Source organism: Emys orbicularis, chromosome 12 (genome assembly GCF_028017835.1).
Source record: "Emys orbicularis isolate rEmyOrb1 chromosome 12, rEmyOrb1.hap1, whole genome shotgun sequence".
NCBI lineage: Eukaryota > Metazoa > Chordata > Testudines > Emydidae > Emys > Emys orbicularis.
The window spans coordinates 1,356,611-1,377,254 of NC_088694.1; the positions used below are offsets into that span (position 1 = coordinate 1,356,611).

A 20,644-nucleotide genomic window follows, 5' to 3' on the forward strand; every position below is an offset into this window, starting at 1 on the left:
AAAACAGTAGAAGCAAGATTGTCTTGGCTCAATGAGTGGGGGAAAAAAAGAATCCCTCTACTGTTTCAGCATGGTATGCTAGAGTCTGGGATATCCTTGCCATGGAGAAAGCTCACGCATCAGATTAGTGTAAAACAAACATGATAAGATGCACTTTTAGACATGTGGATGCCTTTTGTATATCCAAAAAAGGAAAATTCAGTAGTAGCAAAATATAAAGCTTTGCGGTGTTCCCTTTGAATACTGAGGGTCATAAAGGGCAAACTAGAGGATGTATGGAAACAGCTTTTTAATAAAATAAAATTAAAAAAAAAAGAGGGGAAAAAAAAAAACCTTTGTGTCCAAAAACCTGACCAAGCTCTCATTTTTAAATACGTAGATATCAGAGATACTTCCTCTGTAGCCTCCAAGAATGTTTTAATAGGAGTGTCCAGTAGCTGTATGTAGCTACAGATTTATCATCATTTCCATTAGAAACCCTATTATTCCAGGAGGGGTTCAGGATATAGCCTCATTAAAGCCTGTGAAATGTGCTTTGGTCCTACCCAGTCACATTCATGTCTGTATCAGCATGCCTACATATTGTCATTTTCTGGTACAGTGATGCACGTAATAGAGGGTGGGGTCTGTTAAAATAACATGAAACTAAACAGCTTAAAGAAAACAATCTTACGCACTAGTTCTTGGGTGGACTGGTGAATGCAACACACCTGGAGTTATTCAATTCCTGAGAAATGAGGGCTTGTCTACACATGGAATTGTTCCTGATATTAACTCCATGTGTGGACTCTTATTCCAGAATAAGAGTGCCTTGTTCCTGTTTAGCTTAACCTCATTTAAAAGTGGGTTAAGATAAACAGGAGCAAAGTGCTCTGGAAGAGTGTCCACATGTGGAATTAATCAGGAACAATTAATTGTCTACACATGGAGTTGTTCCAAGCCCTGATTCTTCAAAAAAGCATTAGAAAGTGATTCCAACCGACAGGTACTAGTAGTCACTTTTCATGTTATTGTTCATAAACACTTCATCCCACCCGCCTGACACCTTGCCCCAAAAAGAGAGAGATTCTTTTCCAGCAGGCAACTGCACATGCAAACTTTCAGGTGGAAAGGACCTTTTGACTTTGCCTGGAAACTAGAAAAGAGGTCAAAATCAAACATCATCATAATTCCTTAGCGTTAACTACTGTAGTTTCATAATCAAAATCTGTATTTTCATTCAAAATGAAGTTTGATGGCCTTCATGCTGTAAACAAACCCACTAGAGAGCAATTGAGACTGCAGCTAGACAGTTCACACCTTGCAGTGCAATTGTTCACATCTTTCTTCAAACATTTTAACGTTAAAGCCTAATTAGCATTTAAATGATGACCCTGTTAAAATGGGTTACCACTGGACAATGTGCAAAACACATTCATCAGTAGCACTTGTCCAGTGAGCTCATACCTACCTGGCATTATGTTCCATTTGTCTGTAGTTAGGTGCTACCATTGCACATGCACCTTTGACAGTGAGAGGTTCCTGCTTCTCTACTTTCTTTACTTTGATGGGTACACTAGGAATGTGCTTTCACATAGGAGTTCATGTGTAAAATAGCGTTGATCCTCATATCTAAAAAAATCTTTTGGATATGGAATTTTTACTAGAGTATTTATTATTTTGTCAATGCAACTTGGCCAGTTTTCATTCATTACAGAAAATTTTATAGTCCAAATTAAATTTTATAGGAACCATTTCAGAGAATGTATTTATCTCTTTAAAAACTAGCATGAAGGTGATAGTATTGATACCAATAAAAATTATATGGTGCCTTGTATTGTATTTGTACTGTAAGGTGCCTCATTCATAGTTTGGGTTAGGTGTGGGTTTTATACATTATATAACAAGGGATAAAAGTAAAAAATAGGTCCTAATGATGAGAGACCCCTTGTACTTCAGTCCTGTTGGATCACTTAAACTTCAAAGATTGACCCACATTGTGTAATTGACTATACTGGATTTACTCTTGTTCTAATCTCCAGTTTTCTGCCAGAGTAAATTCTGTTATGGGATATGCTTTCCTGATTTATACAGTGGATCTTAAAACTTAGGTTTCTGGGACATAATCGCATGTAACTTTCTAACACACCAACAGTGTAATCCAATTGATTTTTGAGAGCTATTGGCTCATCCAACAGTCCTACCATTAATGTTGTGTTTTGGCGAAGGCCTGTGATTGCTTTAAAACTTACTCCTATGAACTATATTACATATGTGTGTGTCTTGGTACCAGAATAGTGTTGAGTTTAGACTTTTCTGAGGCAAAATTGTTAGTCTTCATGCAATGAATTTTTAAGTATTTTGTTATCTTTTTTATTATTTTGTTACATTTTATTATTATTTTGATATTTTGTTAATACTTTAAGTCTGGTGACGTTACATTATCAAGAGTCTTGCTGTTTGCATTATCTTTGATACTTTTGCATACAAACAAAACTGCCTTTGATGAAAACAAATGTCTTCTGTCTTGCTAAGACTGGAGACAATAGTGTATATATAGTCGTCCTCAGGCTGTGCAGAAGAGACTCTGAGTATATTTGATCATAGTGAACACGTAGAATTTTATTATTGCAAGAAAGCCACTGCAATCCTGTCTACTTCTGTGCTCGTGTGCTCTGATTTTTGTATCCAGATGAGTATTTGAGGTATGAGGGGAGATGGAACGCATCTGCCTACTCCCAAAGAAATGGAGAATTTTTTATTTGAGACGCCCTCTCTACTCGCTATAGTGCCACAAAAAATAAAAATATATTGGTTTGGTGCTTGTCTGCTTCTTTAACACACTACTTGTTATCTAAAAAGGAATGTTTTTGAGAGTTTGCCCTGTAGCAGATAAGGTCTTGATATTCTTGGACCTAGTTAACCAAGCCCTTCTAGATATTGTCTGAGATTACTGAGGACACAAGGAAGAGAAAGGGAGGAGAAATGGGCTCTACAGAAAAAGAAGTTTAATTCCACTAGATACTTTTGTGTTTGTTTTTTAGGATTAGCTACTTGCCATAATCCTCTTGATTAAGGATTACGATTCCTGTAGAAGTGTGATCCAGATGAGCCTCCCAGTAGATGACTGAATACCATACACGATTTACAATACAATGTGGGTTGGTAATGGCCTTTCACAGGCTGTTAATCTATACCACTAAATGCAAGTAATATGTGTAAGTATGACATTCCCTACAGCTAGCATCTGTAGACAGGGTTGCAGGGAACTGATTGATCAGAAGCAAACTGAATTTCAGATTAGGGTTTGATTGTTTTGTTAGAAAGATGGTTATGAATCATAAACCAAGGAGAGGAAGATGCTAAAATGAGTCTTAAATTGTGAAGGAGGGTCAGGAATTCTGTTCCAGATAGAGGGTCATCGCAGGAGGACCGACTGCCCCACCACACGTACACAAAGAAGCGAATTAGAGTGACACAGCTTTTCAGTTTTCCTTTAGAGGAATAGCTCTGTTACTAAAAATGCTCTCTTGATCCATGGTAACATGCACTGAAATGTAGCAACACCCTTTAAAATGAGTATCTGCTATGTGACTAAATTCCCAAGGCATGAAAAGGGTAAAATATAATAGAAAACTGACTTGATAGAGATTAGTTCTTCTAACTGAACATCATCTGTGAGCCAGCAGAAAATATTTTTCACACGGTGGTCTGCCAAAACGAATGCCTACTAAAGAAATCAATCTGTTTAAACAAATTTATTGCACCAATTTATTATTTTACCACCAACTTTTCAGAATACAACAGGATCCTCTTATGTGAATGAGTCTTAGTTTTAATGTTTTAAATTAGTGTTTTAAAATAGGGTTTAATTAGTTTTAAAGATTAAACTTTGTTTAATGTTCTTGCAATAAAGAGATTGTTCTGGAAAATAACATTGCTACGGGTTTGAAGGGAACTTTGCCTAGTGAGGTGCTCTAATCCTGTCTTGCTACAGGCTTTCATGTGCCCTGGACAGCTGGCTCTGATCTCACTTTACCCATCAGTAAAATGGGAGTGATGCCCTCCTCCATCCTGGGCTTCCGAGGGGTAATTCATCTGTACCATTTTCAGAATCATGGCTGGAGGGCTCTGTACAAGTGCAAAGTATTAACATAAATGAATAAATGCTAAGACTAGAAGGGACCATTATTGTCAGTAGTCTTACTCCTTGTGACTGCATAACGTATGCCCTAGAACTCCACACAGTCATTCTTGCGCTGAGTCCAATAGGGCAGCTGAACTAGAGCGTATCCTGTAGGTCTCTTTCTAATTTTGATTTTAAATGATTTAAAACTCTCTTAAACTTCTTCCACTGGTTCATCAGAATTCGTGCTAAGCGGGCTCTTGCCCCTTCCTTTCTTCTCCCCTTTCCACCAAGGGGGTGCTGTCACCGCTTTGATACCCCCAACATGTACAGCTCTCTGGCTTTGGTATGCTGCTCGTTTAATCTGCATCAGTATTCCACTGGATTGTGTCTGTGCATGGCTCTGTCTGCGAGCTCCCTGCCCTGCCAGCCAGATGTCCGTTATAATGAAATTTAAAAAGGGGGGGAAATAATCATAAAGGCAGAGAGTGTAATGTTATGGCTTGGTTTGGCAGGACCTCCTGCTGCTGCAGCTGCCAGTGCCAGCCGTGGACTAGATTAATCTGTATTCCAACATACCACTGCCGAAGTCAAGATCGATCTAATTAGGTATTTTAAGAACTGCTTGCATCCTAAATCTTCCATGTCCATCTTCTCTAGGGAGGAGTAGGGAGGTCTGTGAGGTTCTAAAGTGATATTGGACTGAGAAGAATCTCTGGTGCAGTAGGGGAGCATGTGCCATATGTGACCTACCTAGAACAGAGGAAGACTTAAGGGCCTTGTGCATTGCTCAGAAACAAAGGCGAGTCATAGCATTGGTTAGGAGTTTAACGGTTTAATCACATCTGGCCCAATACACTGGAGAAGATAATGTTATCTGCTAGGATAGAGTATGGCTTAGAGTCCAAAGCAGAAGCTTTTGGTGACCAGCTCTGCTCTGCACTCATGCATGTCTTTGCAGACTCTTGGGAATCGGTTGCGTCCACACTAGGAAAAAAGGTGGGTAGTTTTGATGTGTTAGCAGGTCAAAGGAAACAGTAGAAGTGAGCCTACTATTTACCTCAGCCTACTAATAGGCCTTGTCTTCATTCCGATTTTACCTCCTGTTGTTTATCGTGGGTTGGCTAGTAATGGTAAGAACACACCTTTTTTCCCTGGTGCAGACCAGGCTTTTGTGGGTCTGGGTTTGACACTTTTTCAAAAGAGAAGCATCTAGGCCTGTCTTGCAAGCTGATTGTTCTGGGTGGGGCATCAGGGTAGGTAGCACCTTTGGCCTCTAACCTTCTTGTTTCCCTCCCCCAAACCAACATTTTCCATTCAGATTTTGCAAAGTTTCCACATAACAGGGCCAGTATTTATGGAGTTGATTGAGCTGCCTTAGGTGTAATCTGAGGGCCATATGTGACCAAGGGAGTGATGAAATATGGCTTGTAGATGTAGGATGAGGACAAAGCTGATCAGCTGCAGGTTCCTCTGTTGATGGACTCAAAGCAGTAGCAGTGTCTAGTCAAATGTGAGAAAATGCACCCATTTACATGTGTCTGTGTGTGTGATGTACAGTGCTGCAGGTTCCTGGAAAGCTGTGAATGTGCCCGGTGGTGCCCAGAAATGCAGATGTGTTTGGGCTAGTACATCTCATTGTTCCTGCAGGCATCTTGATTTAATTAAGTAGTGGATTCAGCCAAGCTTCATGTCAGCTTCGGTTTAAAATAAGCCAAGAATTGTCTGTGGCAGGTCAATTAGTTGTGTTCCTGTGCTGCCCATAGGTACTGGTATTAATTGGGCAGTAGTGCGCATTAGAACATGTTCATCGGAAATAGGCCAAGCAAGTGGAGACTCCTCCTTTTGGCTCAGAAATATTTTAGACTTGGAGAATAATTATACCATCATTTGGGAAGAGAGATTAAATAGAGAAGGCCAGATCCTGCCGGTGCTACCTGGCATAGTGCTTACTATTAAAAATGGTCCCATTAATGTCAATGAGACTGCTCCCAGTAGTAAGCACTACACCCACTAGTAAGTGTTTGTATGGCTGGGCTCATAGTTTTTGTTCATGCCATTGTATCATGAAATAGGACTTCACATCCATGTGTCTGTAGAGGAAGCTATAGAAAGTGGACAGGATAGGTGGTGTAGCCAAAGAATAAACACTGAAGCATTCTTAAGATGACTCTGTGTCCTTGTGGTTCTCCATAAATTCAGTGACTGAAAAGGTCTGAGGGGGCCTCATACATAACCACCTGATTGTGAGCTTGCGGGGGCTGCTGTGGCTAATATGTAGATGTTTAAGTAGAGGAATATTGAGGAGGAGAAGGGGGGTGACATTCAGTTGTACAGGACGTTGTTTACACTACTGTTGGAATACGATGTTAAAAAAAGGAAACCCCAGAGAAGAGTTGCAAGAATTGACAGGAAGTCTGGAAAACCTGCCTTATGACTTGAAGAGATCAGCTTATTTTGGTTATCAACGAGAAGGGTAACAGGTGACCTGGTCCGTGTGTGTAAGTACCCTACACAAGAGAGGGCTTATAACAGAGGGCTCTTAAATCTAGCAGACAAAAGCAACAAGATCCAGCGACTGGAAATTGAAAGTAGAAAAATTCAAACTGGAAATCACATTTTTAACAGTGAAGGGAACTAACCATTGACCAGCTATGAAGGGATGTGGTGGAGTCTGTCATTTACAGGCTTTAAATCCAGACTGGATGTGTCTCTAAAAGGCATACTCTAGCTCATCCAGAAATAAGGGGCCTGATGCAGAAATCACTGGGTGAAGTCCTCTGTGCTGCGGAGGAGGTTGGACAAAAAATCATACTAGTCCCTTCTGGCCTCTACATCTGTGAAGCTAGGTAGACAGACCCTAGGGCGTATCAGTGACAAACCCACCTCGTCTGTATTCCTGAAGGAATTGGCTCGGTGTTCAATTACTGACTGCAAATCCTAAAGAGGGGGGTGATGCACAGGAGAGAGTGAGACTGGTACATGGGAGCAGGATTGGGGGGTGAGGGGTCCTCATATTAGAAAAGATCAGGCTGCCCCGGTACAACGGGGAGTGAAGCAACTTCTTACTCCACTGGCAGCCCCCTCATAGCCTCCTCTCTCTGACACAGAGCAGGTGAACTCTGGCACATCGGAAACACTGGCTTTCTTCTAAGCCAGCTGCTAAGACATTTACAACTTTTTTGAACGTCGTCCTCCTCATTTTAAGGACAAATGGGCTCAATAGCATTTGGGGTTTTTTGTCATCCTTTTTTTACATGGACAACTCATTTGATATTGTGTGTGTGTGGTGTAGTTGCCTCTTGCTATCCTGAAAGCCCCTCTGCAGTGAGCCTGCATTCACACAGGCTGCACTGATGTATCCATGGCCATCCTTCACCTCCATTTTATCCTGTCGAAATGACAGAGCAGCTGAATGGTGCCGGCCACCAGATAAACCTGTTATCTCCTCTGCTCTTCCTGCCAGCAGCTCTCCCCATCTCCTTGGTGCGTGAAAAACTGACACCACCTCCAGCAGAAATCTGTTCCTGAGAAAGCTACATTTATTAGTAGCAAATGAAACTGTGTGTAGCTAGTTTTTTGTGGTGGTTTTGCTGCCCTTATGTGGCACGCAGATAACCTGTGGTGCAAAGGGGCAGACCCCAAACTGGAGCATAGCACACTGATTACTTAGGTGACTGCAGCCTTTTAATGAAAAGATGAGCTGTCAATTTATTTGAAAGTGCCATGCAAACAGATAAATGTCGTTTGTTCTTTGTACACCGGCGCAATTGAGCGAGGCTTCTCTTGGCTGCAGGCTAGGCAGAATTGTGGAAATGCATGTTAATCTGGTTTGATGGCAATGAGAAGATGATCCCTCTTCTCTGTATATTGCATTTTCTTCTGTGAAAATAACAAACCTTGACACCCCTCTCCCCCCTCCCGTCAGTGAGGCAGTGGAGGAGATTTTTACGGCCACTATTTCTCATCAATCTTAATCAGCAGGATTAAAGCAAAGACATCATTGAGAAGTTCTAGTTCAGAATACATTGAAATGTATGAAACCTGAGGTCTGTACTTAATGCATACTGGAAGGCAGGAAGCGATAACAAATGATTCAGTGAGGGAGAGAAGGTGAAGGCTGTCATTTTTCTTTGTGCTTGCTTTTATCTGCCCTTATTTAAATGTTGCCCTTTGGTGCACTGCCCCATATCTGACATTGGCACAAACTCTGCAAATGATTTGCACCCCCTGCAGTGACCATGCCTTTAGTGGGGTGATGCAGGGCATGTAAGTCAATGCAGTGTATACCTCACTGCTATTGTTTTCACAGCCTCCCATGAATCTCTGTCTCTCCTCTTCCACCCACCTTTGTGCCCCAAAATAAATGTGAATCCAGGCTCTGTCAGCACAGCAGTCTGCCATTGTCAATGTCTTAATGGGCAAAATGAAGGATGGGCAAGATAGAGGAGCCGAGGAAAGCGTTACAATTGGAGAATTTGGCTAGAAAGGAATGGAGATGTTTAATTCACATTTTATTTGGAATACATTTAAAAACCTAGATTCTATCACAGAATTGTAGGACTGGAAGGGACCTCTAGAGGTCATCTAGTCCAGCCCCCGGGACATATGCAAGCACAACCTGTCTTTCAGGCAGGTACATACCAAGTAGTTAGACACCCACATGAAGTAAACTGTGGGCACAAAGAGGGAAGTCCAGTTAAGGTCAGGCTGAAAACCAGGCCCTGTGTGAGACCAGATTCTGCCTCGAGCGAGGTTGGGGCTGCGTATGGGTGTTCCTTCTAAGGCCAGCAGGGAGTCTTCCTTTTCTACTTAATGTAGCTCCTGGGAAGCCTTGAAAACCAGCATTAGAGAGCCACAACACACCCTAAAAGCAAAGAGGCCTAGAACAGAGCTTTCCCTTCCCGTGAGATGCTGAGTGACCTGAACTCCCATGGAAGGTGCCCAGTGCTTTGCAGAATCAGACCCTGGGAGTGAGACTGCTGCCATGTCTTGTTAGCAAGGATCTGGAGAGGAGATTCTGCTGTAACGTTTGACAGGGAAGAGCTTCTGAAGGAAATGATGTGATGCTTGCCATGCTCTCTCCCCTCACTGAAAACCCTGTTCTTCCTGTGGCTTTGGAGAACAGCATCTTGTTGTGGGACATCGGCGTAGCTATTCATAAAGAGAACACCTTGAAGCTGTGACCTGCCACGCACAAGAAAAGAATCAGGACAAATTTGAGGCACTTAGTTCAGTTGCCCTTCAGACTCTGAAATTTAGTGGGGTTGAACATGAACTTGGGTTGCCTCTTTTGTGTCTTTGCACAGTTAATATTTTATTCTGTTCCAGGGTTGGGCTGTGAAAATTTTGACCCCTAAATAGAATCTAGAAGGCTGTAGAGCAGATTTATTTGTTCATTATTTCCTTGTGTGTTGTGCTGAATTTGTATTCCGAACACAGGATTTTCTGTAAATAAGAGGTTTGTTTGAAGGTTTTGCTCTAGCTAATGCCAATTAAATCTCTGTAGGAGCTGTATTCTGGCGTTCTTCTACCTTCCTTGAGCTATGCTGTTCTAACAACTGCTCCCTGCTTGGTAACGTAAGGGTCACTCAGCTGACAGTGCCAGCTTCTGTTGAATGGAGCCTGGTTTGGGTCCAGTATGGCTGTTAGCCGTGAAAGAAGCAGCAACGCCATCCTGTTAGCTAGGATAGGAAGTGCCAGAAGGAGGGTGAAAGTCGCTGAGAGAGACCTCAGCCAGGGGAGTTAAATGGAACTAGGTTTGGGCTGTATTTTATAATGTCCCTTTTTTTCAGGGCTGCAATTAACAGCAAGAAGATTCCAAAACAGGTTCAAAGGGCTGGTCTACACTGGGGGGGGATCGATCCAAGATACGCAACTTCAGCTACGTGAATAGCGTAGCTGAAGTCGAAGTATCTTGGATTGAATTACCTGGGGTCCACACAGCGCGGGATCGACGGCCGCGGCTCCCCCGTCGACTGCGCTACCGCCGCTCGTTCTGGTGGAGTTCCGGAGTCGACGGTGAGCACGTTCGGGGATCGATATATTGCGTCTTAATGAGACGCAATATATCGATCCCGGATAAATCGATTGCTACCCGCCGATACAGCGGGTAGTGAAGATGTACCCAAAGTAACACAAAATTTGATACAAGCCTAGAGGTTTTTCCAGCTTTCAGCTAGCTGGGAGAAGAGACGAGACACCTAGAGACCCATTCTTGCAACAGCTTCCCCATTCTTTTATAACCACACCCCAGATCACCCATGTGATGGACAGGAAACCCCTGCAGCTGGAACTGAAGGTGTGCCTCTTTTACACCTTGTCCCCGAGAGGAAATGATCTGATATTCTTGACCTGTGTGCAACTCTCTCTCTCTTCACCACCAGAGCATGTCTGTTCCATCCTGGCCTCCCTGCTGCGGAATCTGAGAGGGCAGCAGAGAACGCGGCTGCTGAATAAATTCACGGAGAACGACAGCGAGAAGGTTAGTGCGCTGGATGTCCAACTGTGCTCCCGCTGTTGGAGTAGAGGGCAGGGGAAGATGGTTAGAACTGGTATGGTGCCAGCATTTCAGTGGCCGTGGGCCAGCCTGAAAAATGGGTCTAAGTTGCTGTATCTCCAGGGGTGGAAAAAAAACAAACCCTATCAGTAGCAGTGAGACTTGGGAATATGCTAGTTACTTGTGCTAGCTGCTGGCCAGTACATGGGCTAGTGCTCTTACGTTCTGCACTTGTATCCCTCGCCCCTTCCATGGCGTGCTTCATCCTTAGCAGGAGTGGCATTTGGGCATGGAATTGTCCCTGAAGTACCACCAGCTGATGGATAGCCAGGGTAGCCATCTGCAAAGAAGCAGCTTTTTCAAACCATCAGGTCATCTGGTCTGACTTCCTGCATTCCACAGCCACTAAAACCCACCCAGTTCCCCCTGTATTGATCCCAGTAACCTTGATTAGACGAAAGCATTCCAGGCCTCAGGAGACCAAACTGTTGTGTGCCCCAGGGGGACAATAGGAAGGTGCACGAATGTCCAAGGCCCAGCAAGATATACCCAGCTGATCCCAGCAAGTGACCCACGCCCAACACAACCAAGGTCCTTGTCAGTCTAATCTGGGGAAAGATTCCTTCTGACTCTGAAAATGGTCATCGGTGTGAGCCTGAGCATGTGAGCAAGAATCCCCACCAAGCATCTGAGAATTCCCAGTACTGACTTGGTGCACAGCCCACCCCGCCCTTAAGGATTATCGTGGTCCCTCTGTGCAGAACACACCCATAAACCCTCAACATGCTGTTCACATGCCTTCCCCATAACTGGTTCTCCCAACTCCGGAAAGTCTCTCATATTGAAAGGCCTTGTTTAATTGCTTAATCCAGTACAACAGAGAGGGCAGCCTTAGCCTCTAATGTGTAACGGCGGTCTGAGTGGTCGCAGCCTGGCTGGACAGACGGCCACACATGGGCGGCGGGTGGACCCCCCCCTTTGGAGAGGCTAGCCCCCAGCCCCGCCCCTTCCGCACTGAGGCCCTACGCGCCCCCTCCCTCCGCTGTGGCCCTGAGCCCTCCACCCCAACCCTCCCACAGCCAGAGAAGCCCCAGGCCCTCCCTCACCCCTCCACTGCCGGAGGAGCCCAGGGCCAGCCCCAGCTGCGCCGGCCCAAACAGTCCCAGCCACGCCAACCAGCCCACCTGAGCCCCGGGCTGGCCTGAGCCGAGAATGGGACAGGCAGCGTGCCTCCCTTCCCGAGACCTCCCAGCCACCCAGCGGCAGAACGCTGAGCTTTTTATATGCGCTATGCAGGTTCCAGGGTGGCTGAGTAGCCGGTATCTGCTACCCAGCTTCCCAGGCTTCATCAGTCGTCTCTCTCGAGTCCAGGGAGATGACTGATGAACTCGGGAAGCTGAATAGCAGATACCGCCTCCTCAGCTGCCCTGGAACCTGCATAGCACATAATAATAAGTAAAAACCCACAACCTGGCATCCCATGGCTGTGTCTTCCCTGGCCTATTATACCTGCCATCTATGCAGCTGCATGTAGGGATCTGGGGAAAGTGGAGGGCCACAGATCAGAGGATTGGGCTGAGCTCATGGCCTGGTTGCCCACCTTCTAGTGGGAGCTGATTGGATCCCGTTGTGATAAGGTGTAGAGATCACAGGCATTTCAATCCAAAGCACTCACCTGTCCAGCATTGGCCCCTTCCCGCTCTCACTCCTTCCCGTGTCTCTCCTGGGAGTGGCAGAGCTGCAAGCTGCTTTGTGGGATTTCTGGGAGGACGAACAGTGGAGTAGGAAGGGCTGAATACTGAGTGGAGTGGGCCTTTCTCTCGCTTAGGTCTGTGTCTCTCCTGCCCTCACAGGTTGATAGGCTGATGGAACTGCATTTTAAATACTTGGATGCAATGCAGGTGGCTGACAAGAAGATAGAAGGAGAAAAGCATGTATGTATCTCTTCCTTGTGTTGCCAGCCCGTGTCTCTAACTCCTCTTCTTCCTCCCACTCTGAGCCCTCAGCCAGGGAGGTATTTTTTTAATGTCCTGCACATGGCATGTTTTTGACTTGGCTGCCTTCTACCCACCCTCTTGCAAACAGCTGAATGCCTGCTTGCCTGCAGAGGAGTTTCTTCTGGCAGGGGTGAGTATCCTTTGGGACAAGGTTGTACACATGGGTTGACTGGCACGCTGCTGTTGGGCAAGGAAGACGTGAATCTCTGTGTAAGAAGCAGCTGTTCCTGTCTATAGATGCTCAGCAGCCAAATTGGTGAATTCCAGTTAGAGCACAGTGAATCCCCGAGCTCTGGCAACACAATTCACCACTCAAAGGACAGGCACCTGTGCTGGTGCCTCATGGGCTGCTTTGTGTCACTCCCACAGACTCTAGCTCTTGTACTGTGCAGGTAATGAGAGAGCTCGGTGCGTTCTGCCTGCTGGGCTTTCTGGGACTAAATTTGCAACGAATTCCTGGCTCAACCAAGCCAGTGCTTCCGCTTTGCGATCTCTCTGGCCGTGGTTTCCCATGGGGGGGGGGTGTCTTCATTTACCACAAGCTCTGTCCCTGGACTCACTTTCTTTGGTTTTTACCGTATTTTTAAAAGTTCCATATCTGCTTTAGATTAGCCCTGTCTCTCAAACGTGCCCGGCCTTCCCTTCCTTCCTCTTACTCTCTAACTTCTAACTGTCTGCCTGTCACAACACTGTTCAAATGGCAGTCACCTTTTCCTGCTCAACTACAGCTCCACTGTTGTTTTTCATTCGCTTCCAGCTCTGTAACGCAGCACTTCTCTGTCCTGCCTCATTAGCCTTCTCCAGACAGGCATCCTCATGGTTCTCACACAGCTACTGCTAGCAAGGTCCCAGCATGACTGCACTGAGCGGGGGGGGGACGGTATTTTTGTCTGAGAAACAAGGTTAGAACCATATTGTAAAATCATGCTTCAGCCTACTGGGTTGGGTCGGTCACTCTGCAGCATAGTTGTCTAGCAAAGTTCTCTGGTGAAAATCCTTGTCCTCGCTGGCTAGGGAAGCTGATAGCAGGACCTGGTAGCAACAGCCGCATTTCAACACACGTGTAACTAGCTTGGCTGTGCTTCCACCATGCACAGGGGCTAGGTGTAAAGTGTTTTGGATTAACGTATTTGGGTTTATTTATTTGTGTGTGTGTGCGTGTGTATATATGTCTACACACACACTGTACAGTGATTCCTTTGCATTCACTTTTACTAGTCTGAAATGTTACTGGGGCTGGCAGATGGGGGGGAGTTAGTGACATGCAGTGTGACAATTACATGGTAATATTCAAGGCCTCCTTCCTGCCTCTTTAGAGTCTTGATCAGCTGTGAGGGAGCTTCTATCCAGATTAGATGGGGCTGTAGCCAAAGACTGGTGTTTGCGCCAAATACCTACAGTGGATCGTTCTAAATGACATGAGCTTTGGTACCATGTAGTATTTTCTTGGAACTGAAGCTGAAACAGACTTTTCTGAAAGAGAGGACGAGCTGTTGGAGTCAGGAAGCAGCTTGCGGAGCTGTTAGTGAGTTTGGCCCACTTCCCACAAGATTATCGGTATCAGCACTGAAGAGGGTGTGAAATTGATTAGCACCGAGGGAGAGTAATCATGGCTGTGGCTCTCCCCAGCACATGAGCTGACTCTGCGTGAGGCAGGCTGCAAACCCCCCACCAGTCACTGACAAACATCTGTCTCCTCAATGCCAAGGCCAGTTTACTGGGCACTGGCAAACATTCTGAGGGCATTCGAGCTCAGCAGCTTCGTGGCTGCTCAGAAAGGCACAGGGGTGAGTGATGAATTGAGTCACATCCACTGCCAGCATTCAGGCTCCATATGGACAGCTGCAGCTTCACAAATGAACAGTGGCCTGCAGCAAAACAGCGTTTTCCCTTCCTTCCCTGCCCTCTCCATTGCTCCTGTTCAAACGCAGCAAGAAATGATTGATTCTGTACATTTCAGTGTTGGTGGGTGGGGTTCAGAGCTCGAAGAGCAGGGCTAAGGGCACTGTCTGGCCCCTAGCAGAGTGTGGGCAGCTGCTGCTTAGAGCCCTCTTCCTCCTCCCTCCCCTCACTAGCTCCGTTTGCTATTTATAGAGCATCTTTCATCCAAAAGGATCTCAAAGCATTTAATGAATATGACGCCTGCAGAATCCCTTTAGCCCTCGGGCAGCCGCCAGCCAGCACGTGGTATGAAGGGAGAGGGGAACTTGGGGCCCAGGATACTTGGGTGAGGACCTTTCCCTTACAGACAGTGCCAGGGTTCCTCAGCGTCCATGGAGAGCAGACAGCACCTGTAGTTAAACTGCGCAGGACTCGCTTCATTTATATGGTAACGATGAGGGGCTGAATTGACCCTGCCAAAGGTAGAAATATTTAACCTTTGAGGTTTGCCCACTCCCTGCTGTTCCAGCTCTGGGCCTCTCCTACTTAGAGATGAGTGGCATTAGGAAGCCCTGTGCATTCACCGAGCTCAGCACATTTGTGACAGATCTGTTCCACTTGTGCTGTGCCCAGCTCTCTTTGCTGCCTGACTTACCTGTTTTAGGGGCATGGGAAAAGGGCACCCCCTTGCAGCTCAGATCCTCCGTTAGCAAAGTGCAGCTAGAAAGGCAGCACCCTCCCTGCAGTGTTCTCACCACTCCCCTATGCCAGCTGCCCGTCGTTTGGAATGGCTCGAATAAATGGCTCCCTCTTACCCTGCCTCTCCTAGCTCTAGGGATGTTTGGGAGAGAGCAGAAATGTCCCCCATGTCCTTCGACCTTCTGCAGCACCTTCCATCTGAGCATCGCCAAGGCCTTTACAGGTATTAAGTTATGCTGCAGATCCTCCCTGTGCGGAAGGTATGTGTCTGCATCCGGGGGCGCCGGTTTGCACCTCTTCAAGGCTGGCAGGCAGCAGCAGAGCCAATCGGTGACCAGATGAGGGATGGTCCAGTGGTTAGCGCGCTAGTCTGGGCTGTGGGATACCAGGGTCCAAATTTTGCTCTGCCACACACATCATGTGTGTCCCCAGGCAAGTTGTTCAATCTCTCTGGTCTTCTGGTCTCCGTGTAATGGGGAGAATAGCTCTGTCCTGCCTCCCAGGGGTGCTGTGAAGTTAAATGCATTAAAGATTGTGACTTGCTCAGATCCTGTGGTGATGGGGGCCATAGAAGGGGGATGGATCACTTGATGATTCCCTGTTCTGTTCATTCCCTCTGGGGCACCTGGCACTGTCCACTGTCAGAAGACAGGATACTGGGCTAGATGGACCTTTTGGTCTGACCCAGTCTGGCCGTTCTGATGTTCTAAGTACCTAACAGACTTTTAGCACCCTCTGCATGCTCTCAGCAGCTCCCATTTCCTCTTTCCCTCATAGAGGCAGGTCCCATTGGAAGCAATGTCCTTTTTTGCTCCACCATGGTGGGCACCAGGGAAGAGGCTCAGGAGGTGTCCTAACTGCAGCACTCACATTAATGCTAAAACAGTTGGTCTGAAAGCTGTGTTGTAAGCTCCTCTGGGCAGCGGCCAGGTCCCCAAGATGAGAGATCTTTCCAACATTTTATACTGTAAACTTCTAGAGAAAGTTTTATGGCGTATGTGTGCAGGGGGTCAGACTGGGTGGTCATGGTGGTCCCTTCGGCCTGGGATTTTGTGACTCTATGAATCCTCCTGTTTATCCCTGTGCTTCATGGGCCATGGGGAGAACAGGAATGCCTGCATTGTCCTGAACATGCTCATAAGCCTTGCAGCTCTGTGTTAAGACCATGACTATAACCAAATCTCATACTGGGGCTCAGGACAGAATCCACCCCCATATGCATGATTGCCTTGATGCATTCTGGGTTTTTTTCACTTTCTTCAGAAGCATCAAAGATTGGCCAAAGTTGGAGATGGGGCTTAGGACAGCATGGACCAGTTCTCTGAGGTATACAGAGAATCCTTTCTTTGATGCCTGGCTTGTGTGTCTTGCTCACCTGCTTGAGCTCAAACTGGTCACCAGATTTGAGGTGGGAAAGGAATCTTCTCCCCTCCTGCCCTGGTCACGCTGGCTGGGACACTGGGTTCCTTTGCAGCGGTGAGTGTGGTTCGCCTGTTAGGTTCCTGTGGACATCTCACCTAAACAATTCCCTGCCAGTGTAGGGACCTCAGGCCTTGGTGGCACCTCGGTCCCACCTGTTCTCTGTCTGTGGACACAAGTTTAGTCTTTTGAGGACTGCAATGCGTTAGTCTAACTGAAGTCATTGGGCTCAGCGTAGGGGGTCTGGGTGAAACTGACTGGCCTGTATTACACAGATCAGACTAAATGATCTAATGGTCCCTTCTGGCCTTACGCTGTATGGAATCTATTACATTAATAAGTTTGTCCTACGGGTCCTAGCACAATGGGTCCCAATCCTGGCTGGGATCTGTAGATGCTACTGTAATATTAAATCTCTGTGCATTCTCTGGGCTGCCAAGGCCATAACTGAGTAGCAGAAGCCCGGCAGCCCCTCCCAGAAAGTCCTGTCCAGCCATTTTCCTTCACAAGACAGCTCAAAGTGGCTGCGGATTTTGGCAAAAAGTATGGCATGCCGTGCAGTAACCCACGAAGGGCACTGTGACTCCACCCCTCTATTGGAAACTTCCAGTTATGTGTAAAGTTGCCTCCCCTTCTGGACCATGTGCTGAGGGACTGTAGATAGAGGTTAGAGATGCATCTTCCTTCAGTTGGTCATTTCAAGATGGTTCTGCCATCAAATGCCCCCATCAGAGGGAAGTAGAGACAGTTTCTGAGTTCATGGCCCTGTTGTGTCCCTCCCACTTTCCAGGGAGGCAGGGGGTCAGTCACCACAGCACAGTGCGCATTAGTGGTTATTCACAGGGGTTATGGAATAAGTTTCTGCTCTCCTTCTGGTTCCCAGAAATAAGTTGTCTCCCTTCTGGATGCCTAGAAAAAAGCAAGTGCATTGGACACTAAAAACTGCAGAAGTGGTAACTGGGAAAGGTTTGGAGGTGTCTGCTTGCTTTGTTTTGGAGGCCCCATTCGGCTCTGAAGTGGCTCAGGGAGCTTACTCTTGTAGAAGTAGGCAAAGAGAGCAGAGACTCCCCTAACGCTGATACCCACAGGACACCTACCTGCACATACCTACTGTACACCAATCATCAAACCGTCTAACATTGGTGCTTGGCCCTTCAGTACTGTGCTCTGCCACTCAGGGTCAACATAGTGCCCGAGGCCTTCACCGAGGTGATGGGCGTGAGGGGAGCTGCCCTTAGGTTTTGCTAAGATTCCATGCTTAGAGAGGCTTAGCCCTCTTGGCCTTCGCCTTCTAGGTAACTTCCTAGGCAGAGCTTCACTCATGCTCCTAATTAATCTCCTGCAATGAAGGGCCCTGTTCCCAGAGAATCTGGATCTACAGGTCCATGTCCCCCAACGGGTTCATTACTGCCTGGGCTGGGATGAGTGAGACTTCGATCTATTCCTTCCGTAGATGGATGAAAGCCACGTTATGCAGGGAGCTTGAGAGGCTGACATAGTGGAGCAGAATTTGGCCCAGTATGAGAGTTGGCTTCATGTCAGTATGGCGGAGCTATGCACTTTCTGCGGGGTTGGAAGTGATCAGGCGATGAGTTAGCAGCCTTTGCCCTAACAGCCATGTGAAGCCGGGGACTTCCTTTTCCAACACCAGTACGTCTTAGTGCTTTTTGGACACGTCTCTAGCAAATAAAGCCTAGAAAATATCGAAGTCTTGGCTTGTGAGGGAAGTGTCTTGTTCTCTCTCAAGCTCTTTAATCCCTTCTGTAGGAAAAGGTGCAGAACCCCCTGGGCTCTTAGCTCCGTCTAGAAGGAGATATAATTATAGGCAGCAGTAACCGCAGCGAGCTCTGAAAAGGGAAGAAAAAGGCAAAAGACGGTTTACTTTTTTTTTTTAGTTCCACAGAAAATTATGCTCAGCAGGTTTATTCAATAAAATGTTCTCACCAGATACTTTGCACTATAATGACTTACAAATTACATGCTAATTGTGCTATGGTTAAGTCATTCCACCCTTGAAAGGACAAGGTGGACTGAACTAGAAGTGAAGCAGTGTCCACAGATTTTGATAGCTTAAATGGGGATTTGTATTAGTCTGGCATTTGAGTTCAGTTTGAATTGCATGGAATTGAACTGAGGGCCAGAGATAATGAGGGGAGTTAATGTAAAGTATAAGCAGTGTAACTATGTTCCCTGGAGGGCATGTAGATTGCAGAATCTGGCTACGGTTCCGCAGTTGTTTGGTCTTCTTGCTGTCTGTATTGTGAGCTTCTTCAGGAACAAGCCAAGAGGCTAAAGTGAGTTTTATAAGCTCTACTACTGGGATTGCTGGGTCATTTAGACAAGTCATGTTGAATGCCCTGTCACACTTCCTATTTCTAGCTCCCAAAGTTTACCGTATCTGCAGCCTTATGTTTACTGGTTCCCTGGAGGTGCTAGGCATTGTAGGAAACAGTGAGCTTTTCAGCTATTGCAGATCGGCCGCTCAGTTTACAGATGCACAAGCAAATCTCAGCAAGTAGGCAGAAATGAAGAAAACTTCACAGACAGTGCAGTTGCTTTCTGTATGTAGGTTTGAGCACTCAGCTGTCACCTTCACATGACCTAGATGTAGACCTGCCCTTTTGCCTGCAGTAGGAGCTGTGACCCCATCCAGGAGTCAGTCCCAATCCTGCATTTCAAGGAACATGATGGCAAATCAGTGTGTGAGAGAAGCTGGGAGATCAGAGTGTCTGTTTTCACTGAGATGACAGGATGCAGGAAACAGGCTCAGTGCATCTTTGGCATATTGTTCAAGAACACAGGCTGCATGGAACAAGTCACTCTCCTTTGGTAACACTGTATGGGGCTTCCAGCGCCTTTTGGACTCTGAGTGAATTTACCAGGGCCCTTAAGGCTGTTTCTTTACAATTTTTTGAAACAAGATAAAAAATGTGGTGTTAGCTAACACGTTCTCAAACTCTAGTGGGGATGAGGCTCCATAGGGGAAAGTCTAGGCTTTCACTTGGCCACCTTAGTATGTGTTAAAGAACATACTGCTTTGGCTACACTTGGCTTTAGAACGTATGCATTAGCTTAATGTTTCACCTTTAAATCGCAGTTTAGACCGCTTATAGGACTCCCCTAGTGCATGTGGGTCACAGCAGCATAGCTAGGCCCTACTGGGATGTAGGGATGGAATGCCAGGTCTTTGGTGTTTTGTAGTATTATCTGTCTTCCCCTCTCTCCTTTTGCTTTGGACATTGTTCCAGTTCACTGTGTAATTGGGCTGCTGTGGTTTGAGAGGAAATTGCAAATCTTTACACTTGATCCTGGTCATTCCTGATCCTCCTGGTGACTGATTTACACCCCAGTTCTCTGTTGGCTCCTCCTGCCAATCCTACAGGCATGTACTCCGCTCTCCGTCCCACAGGCTTTTCTTTTTGTGCTGGGCTGGATCAGGCATTTAATGGTGCGTGAGTTGCTGGGGGATACCTAACTCACAGGATGTGCTGAGTGCCTCAGTCATGAAATCGCCTCAGGAGTGTGGCAGACATCCTTCTTCCTTGCCTTTCCCCTCTCCCCACGTGAACCTGCCCAACACGGCAGGGTGAAGGGAACGAGGGGATGAGCTGCCTACATTAGTGTAGGATCCAAGGCCTAACAGCAGTTTTCATGTCCGTGCCTGAAGTGATGTATAATGTTCTGGCTTTTAGCTCTATGCTTTTCTTAGGCTTGTCAGGGCTGGTTTACACTGGGAACTTACCTCAGCATTGTTACATCTCTCAGGGGGGTGAAAACTCAACACCCCTGAAAGACGTAACTGTATTGAGCCTAACCTACCCCATCCCCTGGTGTAGACAGTGCTAGGCCAGTGGAAGAATTCTTCTGTAGTTACCACCTCTTGGGGAGGTGAATTAGCTGTGCTGACGGGAAAACCCCTCCTGTTGATGTGGTTAATGTCTACACTGAGGCGCTGCAGCCATTTAAGTGTAGACAGACCTTCAGAATGGTGCAGTGGCATTCGTGACAGTCTGAACTGGTTCTCTCCCACCCTGCTCTGCACGG

General features: G+C 46.4%; 1 protein-coding gene across 2 annotated transcripts in view; it reads left to right on the forward strand.

The window, feature by feature from the left end:
* The window catches only part of CTNNBL1 (catenin beta like 1), a 100,972-nt gene that overhangs the window by 69,317 nt on the left and 11,011 nt on the right, over positions 1-20,644 (forward strand). For both annotated transcript variants that reach the window (XM_065414367.1, XM_065414368.1), the window contains 2 exons: positions 10,492-10,589; positions 12,458-12,538. In XM_065414367.1, coding sequence (XP_065270439.1) covers positions 10,492-10,589; positions 12,458-12,538 — 179 coding nt within the window. The remainder of the gene's footprint in view (positions 1-10,491; positions 10,590-12,457; positions 12,539-20,644) is intronic.